Source organism: Spermophilus citellus (assembly GCF_964194105.1).
Source record: "Spermophilus citellus genome assembly, chromosome: 4".
Classification (NCBI taxonomy): domain Eukaryota; kingdom Metazoa; phylum Chordata; class Mammalia; order Rodentia; family Sciuridae; genus Spermophilus; species Spermophilus citellus.
In genome coordinates, this window is record NC_138185.1 from 54,630,056 (window position 1) to 54,651,401 (window position 21,346).

The 21,346-nt window shown below is 37.0% G+C and overlaps 1 protein-coding gene across 2 annotated transcripts in view; it reads left to right on the forward strand.

Moving 5' to 3' along the window:
- LINS1 (lines homolog 1) overlaps positions 1-21,346 on the forward strand; it is a 154,802-nt gene that overhangs the window by 16,108 nt on the left and 117,348 nt on the right. Inside the window, exons 4-7 of one of the 2 annotated variants that reach the window (XM_081290168.1) lie at positions 669-810; positions 1,315-1,905; positions 3,096-3,267; positions 5,315-6,874. In XM_081290168.1, coding sequence (XP_081146294.1) covers positions 669-810; positions 1,315-1,905; positions 3,096-3,267; positions 5,315-6,194 — 1,785 coding nt within the window. In that variant the 3' untranslated portion in view covers positions 6,195-6,874. Of the gene's footprint in view, positions 1-668; positions 811-1,314; positions 1,906-3,095; positions 3,268-5,314; positions 6,875-21,346 lie in introns of those variants that run through there. The other variant, XM_081290167.1, reaches the window with a different exon arrangement.

Below are 21,346 nucleotides of genomic sequence, written 5' to 3' on the forward strand. Positions count from 1 at the left end.
AAGTCTTAAATACATTATAAATTATAATAAATCAGATTCTTAACCTTAAAAGGTGGGTTTCACATCAGAGGCCATAACTTTCTTCACATTCTCAAGAAAGTAGGTTAGACCCCTCTCCACAAGAAAGGTTTAGGCACCTCTGTTTGAGACTAAGCCTGTTTTCAGTGGCTAATATAAGTTAATTTTGAGAATGGTCCTCAGCATAATGGAAAAAATATATCGATACATTTAGAATCAGGTTATCCTCTTATCTGTGAATTAGTTAATAAGCAGTTCTAAGAATCTACTGACTTCTTTCAGCTATAAATGATTTGTTTCCTTCTTAAAATAACATTTTTTTCTGATTATAAAAAGATGTTATTGGTAGTAGGAAATTTGAAAAATGTGACAAAGTATAAAGAACAAAATAAAAGCTACACATCGTTTTACCACCTAGAGATAAGACTGCTAATATTGGCATGTTTTCCTTTATTTCTCTGATATATTGATTTTCTTCACTTAAAGAATATTAGGATGTTTTACTTCCTTCTTGTTTAACCAAATGTTATCATGTTTTTTTTAGGCAAACAAGTAAACAATGTTGTATATAGTTGTGTTGTGAATAATAGGTAATTTATGATTTTAAAGAAAGTACTAAATCATAAGATTTTTTTATTTCTTCCTTATAGATAATGTTAAGTAATTCATGGATTGCTTTTTGCCAAAAAAATCTTTCTGGATATTCTGAGAGTGATGAAGCAATACATTGTCTCTGGACTCTTACAGCAGTAATGAAAGAAATCTTTAAAGATACGTGTTCAGAAAAAGCAGGTACACATTACATTGTCCCATAAATAGTCATCATCTAACTTCCAGGAACATTATATTTATAATCAAGAAAAAAAAAACTTACTTATGATCTGTTTGAAGTATAAAAAACAAAAAAAAAAATCTTTCCATATTTTGTGTGTATGCCTGCGTGTGTGTGCACATGCCATGGGGTTCAAATCTAGGGCCTCCTACACATTAGGCAAATACTCTACCACTGAGCTACATTCCCAGCCCAAGGATAACTTTTTTAAAAAGAAAAAAAGTTACAAGGAAAAAAATAAAGCTTTTACTTATTATCTGCTGCTATTGGTGTTTGTAAAGTGAATGTTAACCATGGTTAATAACTGTTAATCTCTGTATTCTCATTTGTTCATACTCTAGGTAAATATTCCAAACCTATCTTTTCTCTTATGAAGTGATATTTATAAAAATTGAATTATAAAATTGCATTTTAAAAAGCTTTGTTTTCCCTATTGTGTATAATTACTGTTTTTATAATTGCAGAAATTTTAAAGCAGTTCCTGACTCCTTTTGATACTACTCTTGAAGTGTTCTATGATTCCTTATTCGCTCAGCATTTTAAAAACTGTCAGAAACCTTCTAGAATAATAAACAGCTTGGTATGTTTCCTGGAATTGCTTGAACTTCTCATAGCCTCCAGAATCTACCTGAAGTTGCATTGCAAGAGCCAAAGGATTTTATTTTTGAAACCTTCTTGTGTGCTAGATGTTCTTACCTGGCCTATTCAGGCTTTTGTCAAAAGAAAGTTGATCATTTTCATCAAAAAGTGCCTTCTCTATAAAGTGGGCGAAGACCTCTGTCGTGGCTCTGTTCCTGCCATGATATTGCCAGATCATCACTTAGACACGGACATGTTGGCTTTAGCTAATGCTGTTTTGCAAGCTGTGCATCTCGGGTTGTTGAAGACATTGTCTGTTCATAGAAAACCTTCCTGCTTTGGAGGTGATGAAGTTCAGCCTGGATGTGCATGTCTCTGTGGTCCAGATCATGTGATCCTTAGAGCAGCAAGTTTAATTACAATAAAATCCTTAGAAATCAAATTTCAAAGTGATACCTCAACAAATGAAATGAAAGGTAATTCTCCAAACCCCTTTTTTGTGCAAACTAATGTATAATTATTTACTTCAGTAAAATAATTCTTAATTATCAAATCTCAGGACTAGTATGAATTCCATTAATTTAAGATTTTTCCCCCAAAAGAAATAACCTTAAGGAACATGCCAGCTTTTTGTGGGCTAACTGAATGTGTATAGCATAATAAATGACTTCAGCCAAAAAAAAATTACTCTCAAATCATCTCATAATAAATGATAGAAGTCAACTCATATTCAAATATTTGTATTTTATCTATATTATCATTCATGAATGTAGTATTATCTACTTATGTGGATTGCTGATAATTAGAAATCAAATTAAAACTAAAGTATGAGAAGTTATATTGATGAAGAAATTGTTGCATATAATTTCCAAGACGATAAATCAAGTGTTCAAAGAAAGCCTTGTAAAGTATGATTTTCAGTGTAGGTGTTGGAGAATACGTGTCCTCTATTTCATTTGAGAAAAATGAACAGTAAATGTCTACCAAACAGCCTACTGTGAAAAGCATAAATTGTAAGCAGTGACTTTCCTGGACTGCTTTGGATATCATTGAGCTTTTAATAACTACTTATTAGTTATAATTTTTGTAGTTACAATTTGGAACACTAGGTGGCATCTATTGTATAATTCATAGTTTAAAAATTCCATAAGCCTTTTTGATATTTTTTGCTTAATATTAAGCAGAACTTTCTTTACATGCTTCAATAAACAAACAAAAAAATATTTTCTGTTATTTTGAAGGAAAAACTTGCTTGGTTGTATTGTCTCTAGTAAAAAGCAGCTTTGGTATCCAATGAAAAGACCTTTTTTCATCATTTATGTATATGCTTTTATCAAGAGATCACAATGTAATTTTTTTCTCAGCTGTATTGTAATTACTTATTTGTCACTTGTGCCAAATAGACATATAGCCATTTTTAAATACATGCTTACATTTTAAATGCATGCTAACATTTTAAATGCATCTTTCTAAATCACTTTTTTTCTCTGAGCCTCAGTTTCCTCATTTATAAAATAGAAATACTCCCTAATTTATATAACTTTTAGAAGGTGTGAATTATGATCTAGCACTTTAAGGTACTTTATTAGAAATTTGTATATAGGCAAGGTATTATTAATGTATTCATAAACTATTGCCTACACTTTGAAACTTGCATTTTTTGAAGTTGATTTACACAGGTTCATGTCTGAGTTACTGACCTTCTTAAAGCCTCACCTTCAGCCCTCACTGCAACTACATAATCCATGTGAATGGCTGTCCAGGGTATTCATAGAACAAGACGATGACATGCTGGAGGCTGCCAAGGCATCAATGGGCATCTACCTAAAGTTGACCAGGTTAGTGAGTTTAAAGTAATTATTGAACTATCCGAAAGCCAAAAGGCAGGAAACATTTCAGAAAATGTGCTGAGTGTATTATTTACCTTCCATCAATTGGGTGGTGGATCTTGTGGTTTCCTCCTAAGTTCCAATTCCTTTCTTTAATCTTGCCTTACACGCAAACAAGATTACATTTGTATTATTATGATAACTTGGCAGACTGCGCAGGGGATGTAGAACTAGGCTGGAATCCGAAAACCTGGGTTCCTATATAGTCTGCACCTCTGCTTTACCTGTGTAGTTAGGGGTAAGCTAATTCACTTCTGTGAATCACATTTGATGGGTATGATCATTATTCACTTCTGAGACTTATTCTGTATAAAACTTCTGTAAGATATTTTTTCCTTTATAAAAATAAGTACTGACTTATAAATAATCAAAGGAACAGTTCTATATTTTCACTGTAATCTACAGCCACATTTTAACTTATACCTTCTCCAGGCAAGTATGTAAAATTAATTTTGAAGTTTTGTTACTGGTGACATTTCATACTGACTCTGTTTCTACTTTATTAAAACAGCTGCACTTAACAGCAATATCTTCTTGTGGCAAATATCTATAATTGCTTATGAAATTAATAACTGATGACCTTTTCCACCATTTCTGCTCTGCTTTATTAAAACCCTAAAGTATTTGCTTTATTTCCATTTCTTTCTTGGCCTGGGAGAAAGGGATTTCTCACTAATGATCGGCGGTGCAGCGTTGTGCTGCCAGTACTTGCTGTGTTATGACACTGCTGGCAGTGGCTGCTTTCAGACCAAGTGTTTGAGGCCAATTTTCAAAAGGTTCTAATCAAGAACACAAAATTCCTGCATGTGATTTGAATTAGGCTCAAAAATGGTAAAATAAAAATTCATACTGAAAATGCACAGGCCTATAAGAGCATATCTTAATTGTATTCAAAGTTGACTTCTTAAGAAAGAGGAAGCCTCTGAATTAAATTTGCTTTATATGTGAATTTCTCTGTTCATTTCAATTCAGTGTCCCGAATGGCATATACTTATGGCATACATACTTTCAAAAAATATGTAGTTATATTAAAGATTTTTTTTGGTGGTAAATGATGGAAATCAACTCAAACTGATTTAAACAAACAAAGGATTTATTGGCTCACTATGAGGAGTTCTTAAGGGATTTAGTTGGCATCAAGGATTTAAATTGTCATCAGTTACTTCTCCTTTTTGGTATCTCACAATTCTGAATTAATTTTAGGCATTTGCCATTTGCCATTTGTAAAAGAGAAATATCTTCCCATATAATCCGTAGCTGCACTTTTGAAGTTGCTAAAAAGTACAGAGGCACTGTGTAATAAAAGTGTGAGCTCTTTGTGAAACAGTGGCATTTGACTTCATGAATTGGTTTTCCTCAATATAAATTGTGTCTCAATGATATAGTAGTTAAAAAAAAAAAACCTCCATTAAAGGGTTTTCTAAATGAAGTCTTTCTTTTTGAATATTCTCCAAAGCAAGACTATTTTATGAGCTACTAGCAGCTCATCAGGCTTACCTCAGTCTTAGAATTATCACCTTTCATATCTCAAGTAAAATTCCCAGCAGAGATCTGAATAGCTTACTTGAGTCCCATATTCAGAACCAATCATTGTGGCCAGCAAGGAGCATAAGTGCACTGATGGGTCAGTCTGGGTTACTTGCCCACCTCTGCTGAGGAGAGTGGGGAACTGGTTTAGGTTCCAGCTCTACCTTACCACATAGAATTGGTTGCCCAAAAGAATGAAGGGTTCTGATGTCAGGATAAAGGATGGCAGGACTTCTGTTAGGCAGACAAAAAGTGGAAATGCCTAAGACAGTGGACTTTGTTTTATTAAGTCAAATTCTCTTAGAGTTTGTGGGGAAAAGGATTGGTTTTGAACTTTTTTCTTTTAAAGTTATGGGTAGATTAAAAAGTAAGGTGACAGGTGAATATGTGGCATGTGAATTAAATCTGTCTAAACTGTTATGTTTATAAAAAGTCATTAATCCGAGTTCACCATTACCTTCATTTTCAGAGAAAGTGAGGCTACGAAAAGGTTGACCCAAGAAAAGGAAATGTGGATCCGTCACACCCATGAAAATGGTTATAATCCTCACTGTATTTTCTTATTCTTCCTAAAAAATATAGGATTTGATTCTACAGTTCTTCTTGACTTTTTGATTTCATCAGAAACCTGTTTTCTTGAATATTTTGTTAGGTATTTAAAATTACTGCAAAAAGACTGGGATAATTTTTTCACTATCTGTAAGTTCTTTGATGCATCTGAATCTCAATATGGCATAAATATTTGTGGTTGTGTCTCCTCACTAGTCCAAGACAGAAGCACCAACTCCATACTGCCTCATCATTTGACTGCTCCTAATAGTCCCAAAAAGGGACACACTTGGGTCCCCAGGGCTTCTGGTGATTCTTCTGAACCACTGAACCAGGTTGTGATATCCAAGGAAACCCATACCATGGGGGATCATAGTCTGTCTTCCCCCCAGGCGTCTCACAGTCTGGTAGATTATGAAGACTCTGATGATTCTGAAGCAGAATCCACAGACCAGTGTTTAGTAAAAAGTGAACAAACATCTTTACACCAAGAAGCAATTAAGAAAATTCAGGACCCAGCTGGGTTAAGCAGGGATAAAAAGGAATTTAACCATGAGCCTCAATCATGGCCTCTGATTGCAAAGGAATCTACTACTTCCTTCATTGATTGTGAAGCAGCCCCAAATAACACTGTCTCCGAAGCAAGAATATTTTATAGAATAATAAAATGCTTCAAAGAGCTACAAGATGCCATTTGCCGTTTGCAAAAGAGAAATCTCTTTCCATATAATCCAGCTGCACTTTTGAAGTTGCTAAAAGGTACAGAGGCACTCTGTAGTAAAAGTGTGAGCCCTTTGTGAAACAGTAGCATTTGACTTCATTAATTGGTTTTCCTCAATATAAATTGTGTCTCCGTGATATAACAGTTCAAAACAAAACAAAACTCCACCAAAGCGTTTTCTAAATGAAGTCTTTCTTTTTGCCTATTGGAAGAAGCCTAGTGCCTGAAAAGATGCATCAAATGCCATATCACTTGATATAATTGTATGCCTCTTGAAATTGATGGTGATTCAAGCACATACAATTTGGGACAGTTAATTGTATTAGTTTCGTAGGGCTGCCATAACAAATTACTACCTACTTAACAACTTAAAACCACTAAAATGTATTCTCTCAAGTTCTGAGGGCAGTAAGTCCAAAGTAAGGTGTCATCATGGTCGTGCTTTCCCTCAAAGCTCTGGAGAAGAAACCTTCCCTGCTTCTGGTATTGCCAGCTGTCTTTGAGGTCCATTGCTTTGTACCTGCGTTACTCTAGTCTCTTGCTCGTGGCATGGCATGTGTGTCCATGTCCATTTTCCCTCTTATAAGGGCAACAGTCATTGGATTAGGCCTCATTCTAATCCAGCATGACCTTGTCTTAACTTGATTACATCTGCAAAGAACTTTTTCTAAATAAGATCATGCTTACAGGTTCCAGATGGACATGGATTTGGGGAATGAAGGTCTATTGTATGAACATGATCCACTGTATGAATGTGATTGTTTTAATTACTATCTCCAACTCCTCAAAATTATCAATTCTGTCTTGTGAACCTTCAAATTCTTCTTTTCTACTTATTTTGAAATGTTTGTTGTTGTAGACTATAGTTACCCTCCTGTGCTGTAGAACATTAGAACCAATTTCCCCATCTAATGATTTTGTGGTACTCATTATTCAACCTCTGTCCCTCCTTTCCTCCTACTTTCCTAGTTTCTAGTGACCTACGTTCTACTCTCTACTTCTATGTGATCAATTTCTTTAACTTCCACAAGAGTGAGAAAATGCAGCATTTGTCTTTGTCCTGGCTCATTACACTTAATATAAAGTCCTCTAGTTCCATCCATGGTGCTGAAAAATGACAGGATTCCATTATTTTTAATGAGAAAATATTTCATTATGTGTATACTGTGTATATATAATATACCTCTAATGCATTCTTTCATTGATGGATGTCTAAATTGACTACATATCTTTGCTATTGTATACCATATTGCAATAAACATGTGCATGCAAGTATCTCTTTGATATACTGATTTCATTTCCTTTGGCTATATACCCAATGATAGGATTATATGGTAGTTCTATTTTCAATTTTTTAAGGAACCTCAATACTGTTTATGTTCCATAATGGCTGTACTAATTTACATTCCTGCCAATAGTATGTAAGAGTTTTCTGTACATCCTCTCCAATATTTCTTTTTCTGTGTAAGAGTTTTCTGCACATCCTCTCCAGTGTTTGTTTTTCTGGTTTTGTTTTTTGTCTCTTTTGACAATAATCATTTTAACTCGGGTGACATGTTATCTCATGTGGTTTTGATCTGCATTTCTCTGATGTTTAGAGGTTGAACATTTTTTCATATACTGCTGGCCATTTGCATGTCTTCTTTTTTCTAATAATACTGGGGATTGAACCCAGGGATGTTTGACCATTGAGCTACATCCCCAGTTCTTTTACTTTTTATTTTGAGACAGGATCTCACTAAGTTATTGAGTTTTTTCCTAAATTGCTGAAGCTAGCCTCAAACTTGAGTCCTCTTGCCCTTGCCCTCCCCGACCCACCCTCGTATCTAGAATTTTGTGTGTCTTTCTTTGAGAAAGATCTCTTCAGGTATTTTGACTATTTTTCTTAATTGAATTATTTGTTTTTGTTGTTTGTTTGCTGTTGTTTGTGTTCTCTATGTATTCTGGATATTAGTCGCCTGTCAGATGTATAGTTATTTCCCTTGTTTCACTTTTGTTGTATGTGCTTTTGAGGTCTTATCCAAAATATCTTAAAGCATTTCCCCTATTTTTTTTTTTTGGTAGTTTATAGTTTGCAGTCTTACATTTAGATCTTTGCTCTATCTTGAATTGATCTTTGCATGTGGTAAGAGGTAGGGGTTTCATTCTTCTAAATTCTTCTAAATATGTATGTTCGGTTTTTCTAGTTATCATTTATTAAAAAGGCTATCCTTTCTTCAGTAACTGTTCTTGGCACCTTTGTTGAAAGTCAATTGGATGTAAACATGTGGATTAATTTGTGGAGTTGCTATTGGGTTCCATTGGTTTGTGTGCCAGTCCCATGCTGCTTTTATTACCATAGTTTTGCTGTGTGTTTTGATGTGAGGCATTGTGATGCCTCTAGCTTTTAAATGTGATTCTTCTAAAAATTTTTTCTAATCAGGTAATTTTCTGATTTAAAATTATTGTGATATGTGTCATTCTGTCTTTCTGAACAGAAGCAGTACATGGATTTTTTCTTATGTTTATTAGATTTGTGTAATATGAGCAGCAATTGTGTTATGCTGGTGACTCTGTCATTAAAGCAATCTAAAATGATGTCCTTAAAATACTCTGTAAAAGTCCCCTTTGTAGAAAAAGGAATATAAGGAAGACTTAATCTACTAGACATTAAGGTTTATCTTCTGATTAATATTTGATTTAATATTGATTAAACAGTGTAATACTTATTAAGGTAGAAATAGAGAGGTCAGTGGAACTGAATAGAATATTGCTAATTAAAATAATGAGGTGCCCATGTTAATCAAATAGAAATGCAGAGGTCAAAAAGTTTGTTGGTACACTGTTAGTAAAAATACACATTCATTCAGTTTCTACCATAAGTTATTTATTTTAATATTTTTATTTTTTTAAATGCCCAGGCTGATCTGGAACTCCTGGACTCAAGTGATTGTCCTGCCTCAGCCTCCTGAAGATCAGGAACTGCAGGTATATGCCACTATGCTTGGCTCTATCATAACTTAAAAAGCACATCAAAGAATGTGTATTCAAGGATGTTCAATGCCACATTGTAAAACACAAAAGACTTGAAACATCATTGGAATGTATACCTGTGAAAAGAATGAGTATATCCATGTTTATAGATATGAAACATCTCCTGTAAAAATAGATGGATATAATGGGCACCCATTTATTTAGAAAAGTAGTGGGGCAGGAGTAATACACATCCATGTATTTATATAGTCATCCTTTGGTATCTACAGAGAGTTGGTTTCAGTACCTACACCACCCACACACATCTTGCCAAGCTACCAAAATTCACAGGTATTCAAGTCCCTTATATAAAGTGGCATACTATTTGCACATAACCTACCCACAGCCTTCAATCTAATACTATGTAAATACTATGTACACTGTGTTAGAAAATAATGACAAGAAAAAAGTCTATATACATTCAGTACAGATGTAATGTTTTTTCAAATTTTTCAATCTGTTATGATTGAATCCATAATACAGAGGGATGACCATACAAAATGTGTATTTAAGAATGTGTAAGAGAAGCCAGGCATAGTGGTGCATGCTTGTGACCTCAGGAGACTGTGGCAGAAGGTTTGCAAGCTAGGCTTAGGCTAGCTCCTTCAAGTTAGAGAGACCCTGTCCCCCCAAAATAAAAGGGGCTGGAAATGTAGTTCAGTGGTAGAACATTTACCAAGCATGTACAAGGCCCAGGGTTCAATCTTCAATACTACCTCCAAAATGTGTGTGTGTGTGTGTGAGAGAGAGAGAGAGAGATAACAGTGGTTACCTCGAGAGAGAGATCTGAAATGGATTTGACTTCTCGTATCTTTTTGTGCTCTTTTGCTTGTAACTGGGTTAAAAAAAATTTTTAATAAAAAACTTGAGAAAACAATGTTCCCTAGGATACATAAATATTGAATGAATTATAACTTTTACAAATGCAGATGTGTTTTGTGCCTACATTTTTTTATAAGGTTAATAAGAAACCACCATCTTTATTGTACATAAAATGAGGGGAAAGCAATCTGGTAGGAGTGCCAAATGTGTAACTGACTTTTGAGTGCACGTTAGTTCATTACACACATGCCAAGCCCTGCTGTTGCTGAAGGTGACCCTTGGTTATATGGTGACTATACTTGGTTTTTTAGAGCATCCACAAGCTGTTCTCAGATTAGGCCATAAAGGAACAGGTAATGAGCAATATTTATCTACCTAGTGAGCTCCCAGGGGATTCCCAGAGGGCCATCTGTAATCCTTCTCCCAATAAAAGCAAGTTAGCATAAAGTGTCGTGAATATACTCTGTTTAACTTGAAGCATAAAAGACACTGAAAAGCTGTTCGTGAATATACAGAATGTTGAATTTTCGGAAATGGCATGACAGTGGAACCAGCACCCCAGTCAAAACACACTAGTGGTACCCAGAAGTCCCCCTGAGTTCTTCTTTCAGTCACTATCCACCCTTAAAGACAGCTATATCCTGAATGGAGGAAACATCAATTAGCTTTACCTGGTTTTTTTACTTTTATGTAAATGGAATCCTAGAGTATGTATTCTTTTGTGTCTGGCTTCTTTTCTTACACCCTGGGAGTGTGTCCTGATTTATTTTTACAGGTAGCCACATTTCATCTATTGTTAGTAACAAATTGCTTGGACTCCTCAAAATTACATGTGGCACACCCATTGTACTAGAATGGTGAGGTTGACAAACACTCGACAGACAATGACATGCAGACTTGTGCAATGGGCCCCAGCCTGTCTTTTCAGCCCCACCTGTGGTTCTTCCCTGCCATGGTTCTTAGCAACACAGCATTTTCCCTACATATTCATTCATGCCCCGTCTCAAATGTTAGGTCAGAAAGAATTCCCCATCGTCCTGGACCATTAGATTTTACTTGCTCTGTAGTCTCTGCACTTTTTGCACTATTCTTGTTCCTGGAGTATAGCATTTGTCACATTCTATTTGAATCATTATTCAACAGTCTTCCCATTTGCCAAGTTTTTTTTTTTTTTTTAACATTGTCCCCATTGGCTAACAAATGCCACATCATAAGTACACCAAAAATGTTGAATAAATGAGATTTTTCTCTAAGAGCTTAATAATTTCCTATGGGAGACAGATGTGTGGGGAATTGTAATTGTTAATGTTTAGATTGCATTTCCCAAATGCCAGCCACTATTCTAAGTGCTCTGCAAATCCCTATGGTAATGTTAGAAGGTGAGTGCTATTATGAGCTCTGTTTTGCAGATGAGGAGATTAAGCAACTTGCCTAAGATCATCCAATTGGCAAAGTGGTAGAGCTAAGTTAATGGCTAAGTTAAGCTAGGTAGTCTGTTTCCAGTGTCTTCTCACACTCCTTTCCATAATTTATAACTTTTCCTTAAGACAGAAAGTGATGGATACCACTGAAACTAAATTGTTGAAACTAAAATTGTTGCAGTTTTGGATATGGGTGAATGATGGTGTAATGAGTCCTATACTAGAAAAGTATCCTAAGGTCAGATTATCCAAGACCACACTCAGAAATTTTGACTACTCTAGGCAGTGGAGAGCTGATGAGATTTTTGAGTAAAGAAAGAAAGTAATTTCCATGCAATATAGTGACTAGATGAACAAACAGGAAGATTGGCAAGAATCTGCTATAGAAGTCCATTGAATCTAGGACATTGGAAACACTTGGGCCTTCCAGCTGAATATCACATCCACTTCTCCCCCTCCAGATACTACCCTAAGACATAGTAAAGAGACAAAAAATCAGGAGCAACAAGACACACATGGACAAAACAGAAAGGGAGGAAGCAATTTTGAAAATTAAAAGGTAAGTAGATGATTAATAACTGACTTAGCAGACCCAAGAAAACTAAATCCTCAGTCTGATACAGGGAAAGCTGAGAAGCAGCCTGATTAACATGGTGGATCCCCTGAAGGCTCAGGAGTTTAGAGAGCACCACACAGTTGTTAAGCAATATCTGCTGGAAAGTCTGTTCAAGAAACAATCTCCTGCCCTATTCTGTGTAGCTAAAGCTCTATTCACTGTTCCCCCCATCCCCCAGCAAAAAATAATAAAAAAAAACTTAGCAGATTAGAAGCTTATTTCCCAAAGAGAGTAAACCAGAGAATCTTTGGATCAGGGAGACACCAGATACAGCTGAGAATAGGAATAATAGAATGAAACAGAGGGACTCGGGAGAAAACGACTTCTCTCTCCAGCATTCTCCCAACTGCTGTTCTCAGAACACTTCTAATTGCAGACAAGAGCCTAGAAGAGACACTTCTGGGAAATCCAATTAAGCCACGAGAAAATATCTAAAGATATTGACATAGGAAGGGGAGGGGGACCCCCAAAGAGAGATGTAAGTGCCCCATTCTTACAAATGATTGAAAAATGGAGGATCATCAGGCATGGGGTGGGGAGTAGGGAGTACTGATATGAAAAGATGAGGCCAAAACAAACATGAAACATTAAGCAGGAAGAAGTTAATCTCTCAATATCCTCAGAGTAAGAGATTGTAAAGAACATTACATTTTAACAATTGAAGAAAAATACTTCTTAAAGTAGCAAAAATGCAAAACTAATTTAGAAATTTGTACAATTAAGTTGAGGAAATATAGAAAGTCTAGAAATGGGACAAAGAAATTAGAAAATGGGATAAGAAATGATAAAATCTGGGGACCAGATGATGAGTTTCAATAATTGAGAAAGTAGGATAAGGACTGGGGAAAAGTACTAAAGAAATTTATGAAAAGTCTCCAGAATTGAAAGACTTTGAGTCTTTAAAAAATGCCTACAAATACAACTGGAAAAAATTAAATTTTACAAAGGAAGGAGAATCCACATGAAACAAGGAGCCATTTTTCCCCTTGCATAGCTAGGATGCTGCTACTGCTATTTTATTTATAAATGAAGTAAAAGCCTTGTGAAGAAGAAAAGGAGATCTGTTTTCACCTGAGTGACTAAAGGCACTGTGACATATGGTGATATCCAGCAGACAAATCTTTTAAATATCAGGAGGGCAATGTTAGAACAAAATATGGGCATCATTTGCATATAGATATTATGAAAATCATAATCCCTGAGGGTATATATAGAAAAGGGTATATATAGAAGCCTAGATAGAAGAAGGAAAATGAAAGAAATTTGGACAGCAGGCAAACCAGAAATACTATAAGGAAATGAGGAGAGGAACAGTAGGATCAGGTCTGAGAAGCTACTGAAGGTTTGCACCATCAGGTGCAAAGTATTTGAAGCACTGGTGCACTTGAGAGAGCACTTTTAGTTGGACCCAAATGTGCAGTGCAAGGCAGAAGGGAGAAACCACAGGGACAGTGATTTTCAACTAGTGTTTTCTGTACCATCTGAATACTGGAATTTTGGGTGGCATGTTTGGAATGACAGAAAGGCTGGAAACAATGCCATCCAAGTCAGAAACAGTTTTCATAATGATCACTGAAGATGTTCAGTTCACAAGTATGGAAAGGATTCCCTATAAACTGACTTGACCTGCTGCCCATCCTCCCACCTCTTCCTGGGTACGTGCTGGGCCCACACTCACCACTGCATAATATAACCCAGTGGTGCCACATTTGGCAGACTTGGTCTGCCCAGATATTTGGATATATGACCTAAATATCAAACATCATTTATGACAGCCTGTAATGTTGCCTTGCTTTATTAAAATGGTCATTTGAAATTTGTACTTAATAAAATGTCTTAACTATGTTTTCATAGATCAGAGCAGCAAACAAATTCTAAATTTTTCTGATTATTCTAAGGAAAGTGGAGCTGAACTCAGACCAAAACCTTTACAGTTATCACAGTGTATCCCTTCCTATTGCAAAGCTCACTAGTTTAGTTACTATGTAAGGCACAGGAAAAACCAACAGTGATCCCTTTCTAAATTTGCAGTTGACCATGAGCTATGCCAAGTGTAGATTAAACTATAGACTAGTTGCTTAGTGCATTGGGTAAAATACATGTTGTACATATCCTGGGTTGCTTGTGATTTTCCTTTTCAGGAATTTTGTTTTCAAAGTACAGTTCTCTGGTACTTGCAAGCATTGAGAAATGGCATGTGATATATGGATTTCCTTTCCTTCCAATATCCTTGTCAAGAGCCTACTTAATCATGGAAGGCAAGGTAGTAGGGTTTAAAATACTAGGTTTCTGTGAAAAACACTTCTAGTAGTGCTGAGTTGCATATCTGTGTGTTTTTTAAGTGTTCTAAGTCTCCCACCAAACACAATTCTCCCTTGAAGTCCAGGAAAAGTAAACACACAAGTGTACATTTGTGATTGCTAGTGACTTTGTTTTTTTAAGTTATTTAATACCTTATAATGAAGGGCAGTTTTTCCAGAGCATCACCATTTAGGTTTATCTTTTTCCCCCAGTACAGGGATATTGAACTCACAGGTTCTCTATAAACTGAGCTAAATCCCCAACCCTTTTTATATTTTACTTTGAGACACATTCTAGGTTGCTGAGGTTGGCTTCAAACTTGTGATCCTCCTGCCTTAGCCTCCTGAGGAACTAGGATTACAGGAATGCATCACTGCACCAGGCTTACTGGGTATCTTTGTTTGTTTTCTGTAGAACACAATGAGTAGTATAGCCTACTTGCATAAAACAGAATTGGATTTTTCACTATTCTTTTTTCCTGTAAATTGTCTTTGAAAACTTTTGTTTTCATGATTTTGCTAGTTTTCTCCATGATAAAGAAAAGGTTTTCCTTTACCTACTAGATTGTGACAAGTAAATCATTTTTGCTACATTTAGTATTCCTTGCTTGGATATGATACATGGTCTCTTTGAAGGAGCAGGTACTGGGAATTGAACCTAGGGCTTCATGTGTGCTAGGCAACTGTTCTACCACTGTACTATAGCTTCAGCCCCTGGCATATGCCCTCTTAATTATATTTCACTTTTAACATGCCCAATAAATGATTTGATGATCACCCAGATGGGAAGTTCATTGATTAACTGGAAAATAAAATTAATCAGCAACAACTTCTCCCCTGTACAGGTGAATTTTATTACAAATTAATAATGGAATCAGAGAATATTTGGGAATAATCACAAATAGCTGCAGTCTCTGAAAAGCCTATATGGGCAAAAGAGCATGCAAACACATCTCCAGGTGGGGATTTGGAAACAGATCTGAAATGAGCACTATGTACTTCCTGGATTGGCAAGGAGAGAGCAACCTCCAGGATTCCATCAGAGGCTTTTTTTTTTTTTTTTAAACAGCATTGTGAAAAGTAAACAGTGCTGCTTATTTAGTTCTTTAATAGTCTGCTATGGAGGATGACAAAGAGCCACCTCCAGAGACAATGTGTCATTTCAATTTGTTGTAGGTCAGTGGTGACATACCCACTGTGGGAGATTGGATTCACAAACACAGCAGCATGCCATTTGGAACAGTAGTATGTAAAACAGATGATGCTGGAATCCTTATGCAGTCAGTAGTGTCCACCTGGCTCTGCTGAGGAAGGAAGGAAGGAAGGAAGGAAGGAAGGAAGGAAGGAAGGAAGGGAGGGAGGGAGGGAGGGAGGGAGGAAGGAAACACTGTAGTATTTAGAGAAAAGAGCATTGGGATGAGGCCTTATTGGGATGAGGCCAGGCTTTCAGATTCTACCTGGATATTATGTCACTTTTAATCTGAATGTTTTAGTATGATTACTTCAGTTTGATCACTTAAAAGCAGCACATAACAAATGGAATTTTTATTATAAATGCAATCAGCTTTTCATTGAAGCATAGCATACATGTAGTTAGCCTTTTAAATTATTTTTCTTGTCATTAATTAATATATTTGCTGTATGTAGATACAAACCAAATACTGAAATGAGGCATTTGGCAAATACGTATTGAGATTGAACACATTAAATGAATTTTATTCTAAAGGTGAATCCATTTAGTAGAAATGAAAACCAGATACGAACTCTTTACTTTTCCTACTACCTGATTAGATCTAAGGAAGTGTGGAAGCTGGATCAGAACACCCCTCCACAACTCCCTGATGCCCATCCTGTCATTGGGCTCTATATCAGAGGTCAGCAACTACAGCCTGTCACTTGTTTGATCAAGTTTTACTGGTGCACGAGCTTACACATATACACAAAATTCCATATTTTCCATCTTACTTTATTCTTTCTTGATGTTTCGTTTGTTTTCTCTTGGGTTACATATGGATTGTTAGTAATTTGTATTTATCTCCTTTAATTATTTGGAAAATATACCTGTTTGGGGATTTTTTTAGAAATTTATTTTTGGTGATACTGGGGAATCAAACCCAGGGCATGGTCCATGCTGGGCAGGTGACCTACCACTGAACTACACTACACCCACCAGCCCTTTTTAAAAAATTATTTTGAGACAGGATGGCTGAGTTGCCTGAGCTGACTTCAAACTTGTGATTCTTCTGACTCAGTCTCCCAAGTAGCTGGAATTACAAGTGTGTGCCACTGTGTCAGTTTTCATAGATTTTTATTTTAATCAAATATTCAGAAAAATAAGCCCTTCACTTCATTGCTGGAGATGTTTGCAGTAGCTTCCATTTGTCTAACTTCTATTTATCAGTCTGTCCTGTTCATTCAGCCTTCTAATGAGAAATCTCTGCAGACTAAGGCTTGCCAGCTTAGAGAGTGCATGGATGCTAAAAGAATTATTCTAGAAAACCTTCCCCTTCCCTCCCTTACCTCGGGAAGCTGTTAACAGTCTGTAGACCAGTTACAATGTTATTTGCCCTCTGAAGAGATTGTGTAATGGCTCTGGGTTTCTAATCATAAAAGATAACAGGTTCAAAGCCACCTATGCCACCTAAGTGGCTGAGCAGCCCAGGCTAATGACTTAGCCCCTTTAAGCCCATATCACCAAGTCAACTGGCTCATCAAGGTGAGTGTGGCCCAGATAAAGTACCCAACAGGAAAGAGCAGCCATAAAGAAAGCCACTACCCCTGGGCGCATAGCCTGACCCGCTGGGGTCTCCCTGCACCCACGTGTCCAGCGCCCGGCCTGGGGGCCTCTCCCAGGATGCAACGGGTGCGACCGCCTCGCAGGCTTCGAGGAAGCTCCGTGGCCTGAGGACCCGAGGAGAAAGGTAAACCCAAGGATCAGCTGGGGCCTGGCCAAGGGCACAGCCCTGCCCACTCTGGTTCAGACCACCTTACAGGCCAAGGCTGAGAGTCCCAGTCCCCGCGCAGGCCAAGACTTGAGTCTCTGTCCCTTCACAAACCGAGCGCAGGTCCCGGGACCCTCTGACCAGGAGCAGGCCCAGCAGGCCATGTCCTCAGGGGCTGTGTCGCCGCCCCTCTAACTGCAGCCCCCGCATACCTTAAAAAAGTCTGTTAGGCACATCTCAGGACTTGGGTGGCCAGTGGTTTTTCATCTTTGCTTTGCCTTCCCAGGTTTTTGTGATGCGGAGTAGAAAGAAGGGTTGCTGGGTTACCTCCATTTTTTTCTGCACGTTATTAACCCCATCTAGTTAAGGAGAGATCTAGTCTAGACGTCTGCTGGGTTCTGAGGCATTCAGCAGGGAGCCCTGGAGCCTGTCTGCAAGTGGGCTGGTGGTCTGAACTGGACTCTGTGTGCCACCAACATCTCTGTTACCGCTGGCCACAAAGCCTTCTTTAAGTAGGTCAAGTGAAAATTAATATCTTTAATCCATGAGTCTAAACAAATATTAAAAACACACCCTTTGTTTATTCTAAAATTCAACAAAGTTATCAAGGCCCAGTATGTGCCTAGGACCTACTACAATTCTGGGTGTTGGAGTCTCAAAGATGAACAAGATACCCACTCTCTTGTTTGTAGTCATAGTTTGGAGACCTAACTCATTCTTGGATATTTGCTGCTCACCCAAAATTTTCTTTTGGGACTGGGACTCAGGGGTAGGCCCTGGGTTCAATGTCTAGTACCTGCATCCCCCTGCAAAAAGAAAATGTCTTTAAATCAACTAGAATGACATGTAACATGTGGAGTTGTATAAAATGTAAAGCAGCTGATGACACAGTGTAGATCATGTGTCATCACTTACTAATAGGTCATGAAATCAATTTAGTGGGTCCAAACCAAAGTTTTTTAAATTAAGGAGTCAGATTAAACTAGAATAGATAATATAGACAATAAAGTACATTATAAATAGCATAGATAAGAATAGCATTATATATACACACACACACACACACACACACACACACACATTTATGTTAACTCATGATGTAAAATGTACTTACTGTAGTTTACAACAAAAAATTAAGTTATTTGTTTGGACCAGGATAAATATGTTATATATATACAAAGAGGCTTTTCAGTAGTGATTACTTTAAATACTAATTATTTATATGATTGGATCTGTAGAAGAGTCAAATGGTATTTTTGTCCTAATTAACTTCATCTTTTACATTGACTTTACATAACATTAATATGGCATGTGTTTTGGTGTCTGATCTATCACATTAACTATAGATTATTCCTGACATGTAAGGAATGAAATGGCAGAATTGCTCCAATATGTGAGATCTGTCACTCTGGTGGTTACTGATTATGGAAGCCGTAAGCCATCATTGTTACCATAAAAATATGCATGACTTAAAGATCACCTCTACTATTGCCATGTGTGACCATACAAAGAGCTTCACCTTACACTGTCCCTGCCAAAACCCAGTTAAAAAGTTGAACAGTTCAAGAATTTTCTGGTCTGATCCAGTTATTACATTATTTTCTCAGAAAATTTAGGACCTGAATAACAGTCTTGAGACTGTTATTATTGACAGATAATTCCATTTCAGCCTTGTTAAATTAAAAAAATTAAAGTTTGGCAATTTAATGATTATAATAATTATTTTATATTTTGTATTTTTACTTATTGATTGACTCGTTGGTTAATTTTGATTTTGAGGACTTAAATAGCTAAAAGTTTGGACTATATTTCTAGGAGAGAATTTCCCTACATGCTATTTATCCTCTGTTTAGTGCAGACATTTGGTTGTAAGTGGCCAGTATCCCATTTTGCTCATTGGCCCTGCAGTAGTTTAACATGATCAAGCAAACCATTTTTTATTTTAACCATGCTTACTGAGGTCATAATGGCTGTGATGGGAGCTCCATGCATGTCTAAATGAATGAGCATTAGAGTTACAAAATATTGATCTAAACATATGGTGGCATGTATTATTAGTTTTTAGTATACTTAATTTTTACACGTGGTCGATATGATGATAAGATAGTTTTTGATAGGATTGTTTCATGGAAGCTATGAGGCCTCCATCAGAAAAGAGATAAGTGAGTAGAAATCATCCCTGTTATAGGCAACATTTTCCAACAACACCCAACAGTGAAACAGATTAGGTGACATCTGAACTCCTAATTCAAAACCAGCCTGATGCAAGAGTTTCAAAAAAGATTCTTTTTCCTAATTTAAGTTCTAAGTAGAAGCTAGTAAGAAACAGATTATAATCAACTCATATGTGGTGTTTTGTTCGTATCCTTTAATGCCTTCTAAAGTATTGGACCCCTCATACTTGCCAGGTAGCACAGTTGACCTGTTGATAGTCTCCAGCAGAGGGAGAGTGGGTGACTGCCCCCATTCAAGGGAATGGGCTTGCTTTTTCCAGCCATAGTCAAAGCTGTAGACTCTAAGTAAGTAGAAAGCAGGAACCACATCTGTCTTATTCACTGAAAGTTTCCTATAATTGTTGATTGAATTAAATATCATGGAAGAGGGCTGGGGTTATGGCTCAGTGGTAGAGGGCTTGCCTAGCATGTGTGAGGCACTGGGTTCGATTCTCAGCACCACATATAAAAAAAAAGTCCATTAACAACTAAAAAATATTTTTTAAAAAATCAAGGAAGAAGGAAAGAAAAAGAATAAAGTAAATAAAGCTTAAAACAGAGGATGAGATAGTGGATAACCATCAGATAAAATAATAGTATAATACTGTCCTCAGATAAGAGTATGTTTTCATACTATGATATACATAAAGTGTCTTCTATAAACCCTGTAATATTTCTGGGAAAAAATCTGATCCCATAGGGTTTATGGCCTTTTGGGAATAAGGCACATGCCTGCCTGTGTGTGCATATGAACACACACACACACACACACACACACACACACACACACACACATCATCATCATCATCATCATCTGATCAAGTGGTATTACAAAAGTAATTTTTGCTATACTATTTGGGTTGTACTATGGGGCTGCATATAAAATGAAGTTAAGGTGTGATTAAGTGTAAAGATTCAAGAAAGAGAAAGGTTGATTTGATAGGCAATGTGCTAGAGGAAATGGCAGGAGCTTGGATAAGGAGAAATCACAGGTGAGGCATGAGTCAAGGTCAGAGCCAGAATAGCTCCCAGTTCACTGAGGGACAGCTTAGTATTGGGGTATGATGGAGAGTAAGGTGGGAATCACATTTCTGGCATCCGGTTAGGAAATAAACAGTCAAAGAGGTTTAAATTTAATGGAACTTGTAAAAGAAATCATAACTTCTGGGCTGGGAGTGTGGCTCTGAGGTAGAGCACTTTCCTAGCATGCACAAGGCCCTGGGTTCAATCCCCAGTGCTGCAACAGGAAAAAATAAAAATAAAAAAAGCCGTAGCTGTTCCAGCGAAGAAGGCTGTGTTTTGAGGTTGCTTGGTAGGGGCAAGCAGGAGGGCAGCACTTGCTTTCTCTCTCTCTCTCTCTCTCCCCCTCCCTCCCTCCCTCTTTTTCTCTCTTTCTCTTCCCCTCTTTCTTGGAGCAAAAAAAAACAAAAAACAAAAAAACAAAAAAACAAAGGAAACAGGAAACAACCTCCTAAGATTGGAATGTATCTCAACACCACTGTTGGTCACCTGGTCACTCCTGTGATGTCCAGTTCACCATCACTGCTTCAGCAGCACAAAAGTAATGGAGGGGAGGAAGTGTGTTGACATTTCCCTTGAGAAAGCATGGAAATGATCAGAATGACTGAGCTGACTGAACAGCCAAAGCCCTGCACCCTGACCTCAAGCTCACATTTCTCTTGTGCTAGAGTAACCAAATCTTTTGTTAAGGCAGAAGGTACAAGTGTCTTGTTCTTGGAAATGGGTCTTAGTTGGCTGACACCACAACATATAGCCTCGCTTGTGTTTTTCGTAGGGTGCTTCAGCCTACTTTAAAAATCCCATCAGAGATTCAGCCTGGACTAAATAATGGTCCGTTCTTGGATGTCTCCAGTTTCCCCAGCAGTTCTCCCAGTTGTTTGTTAA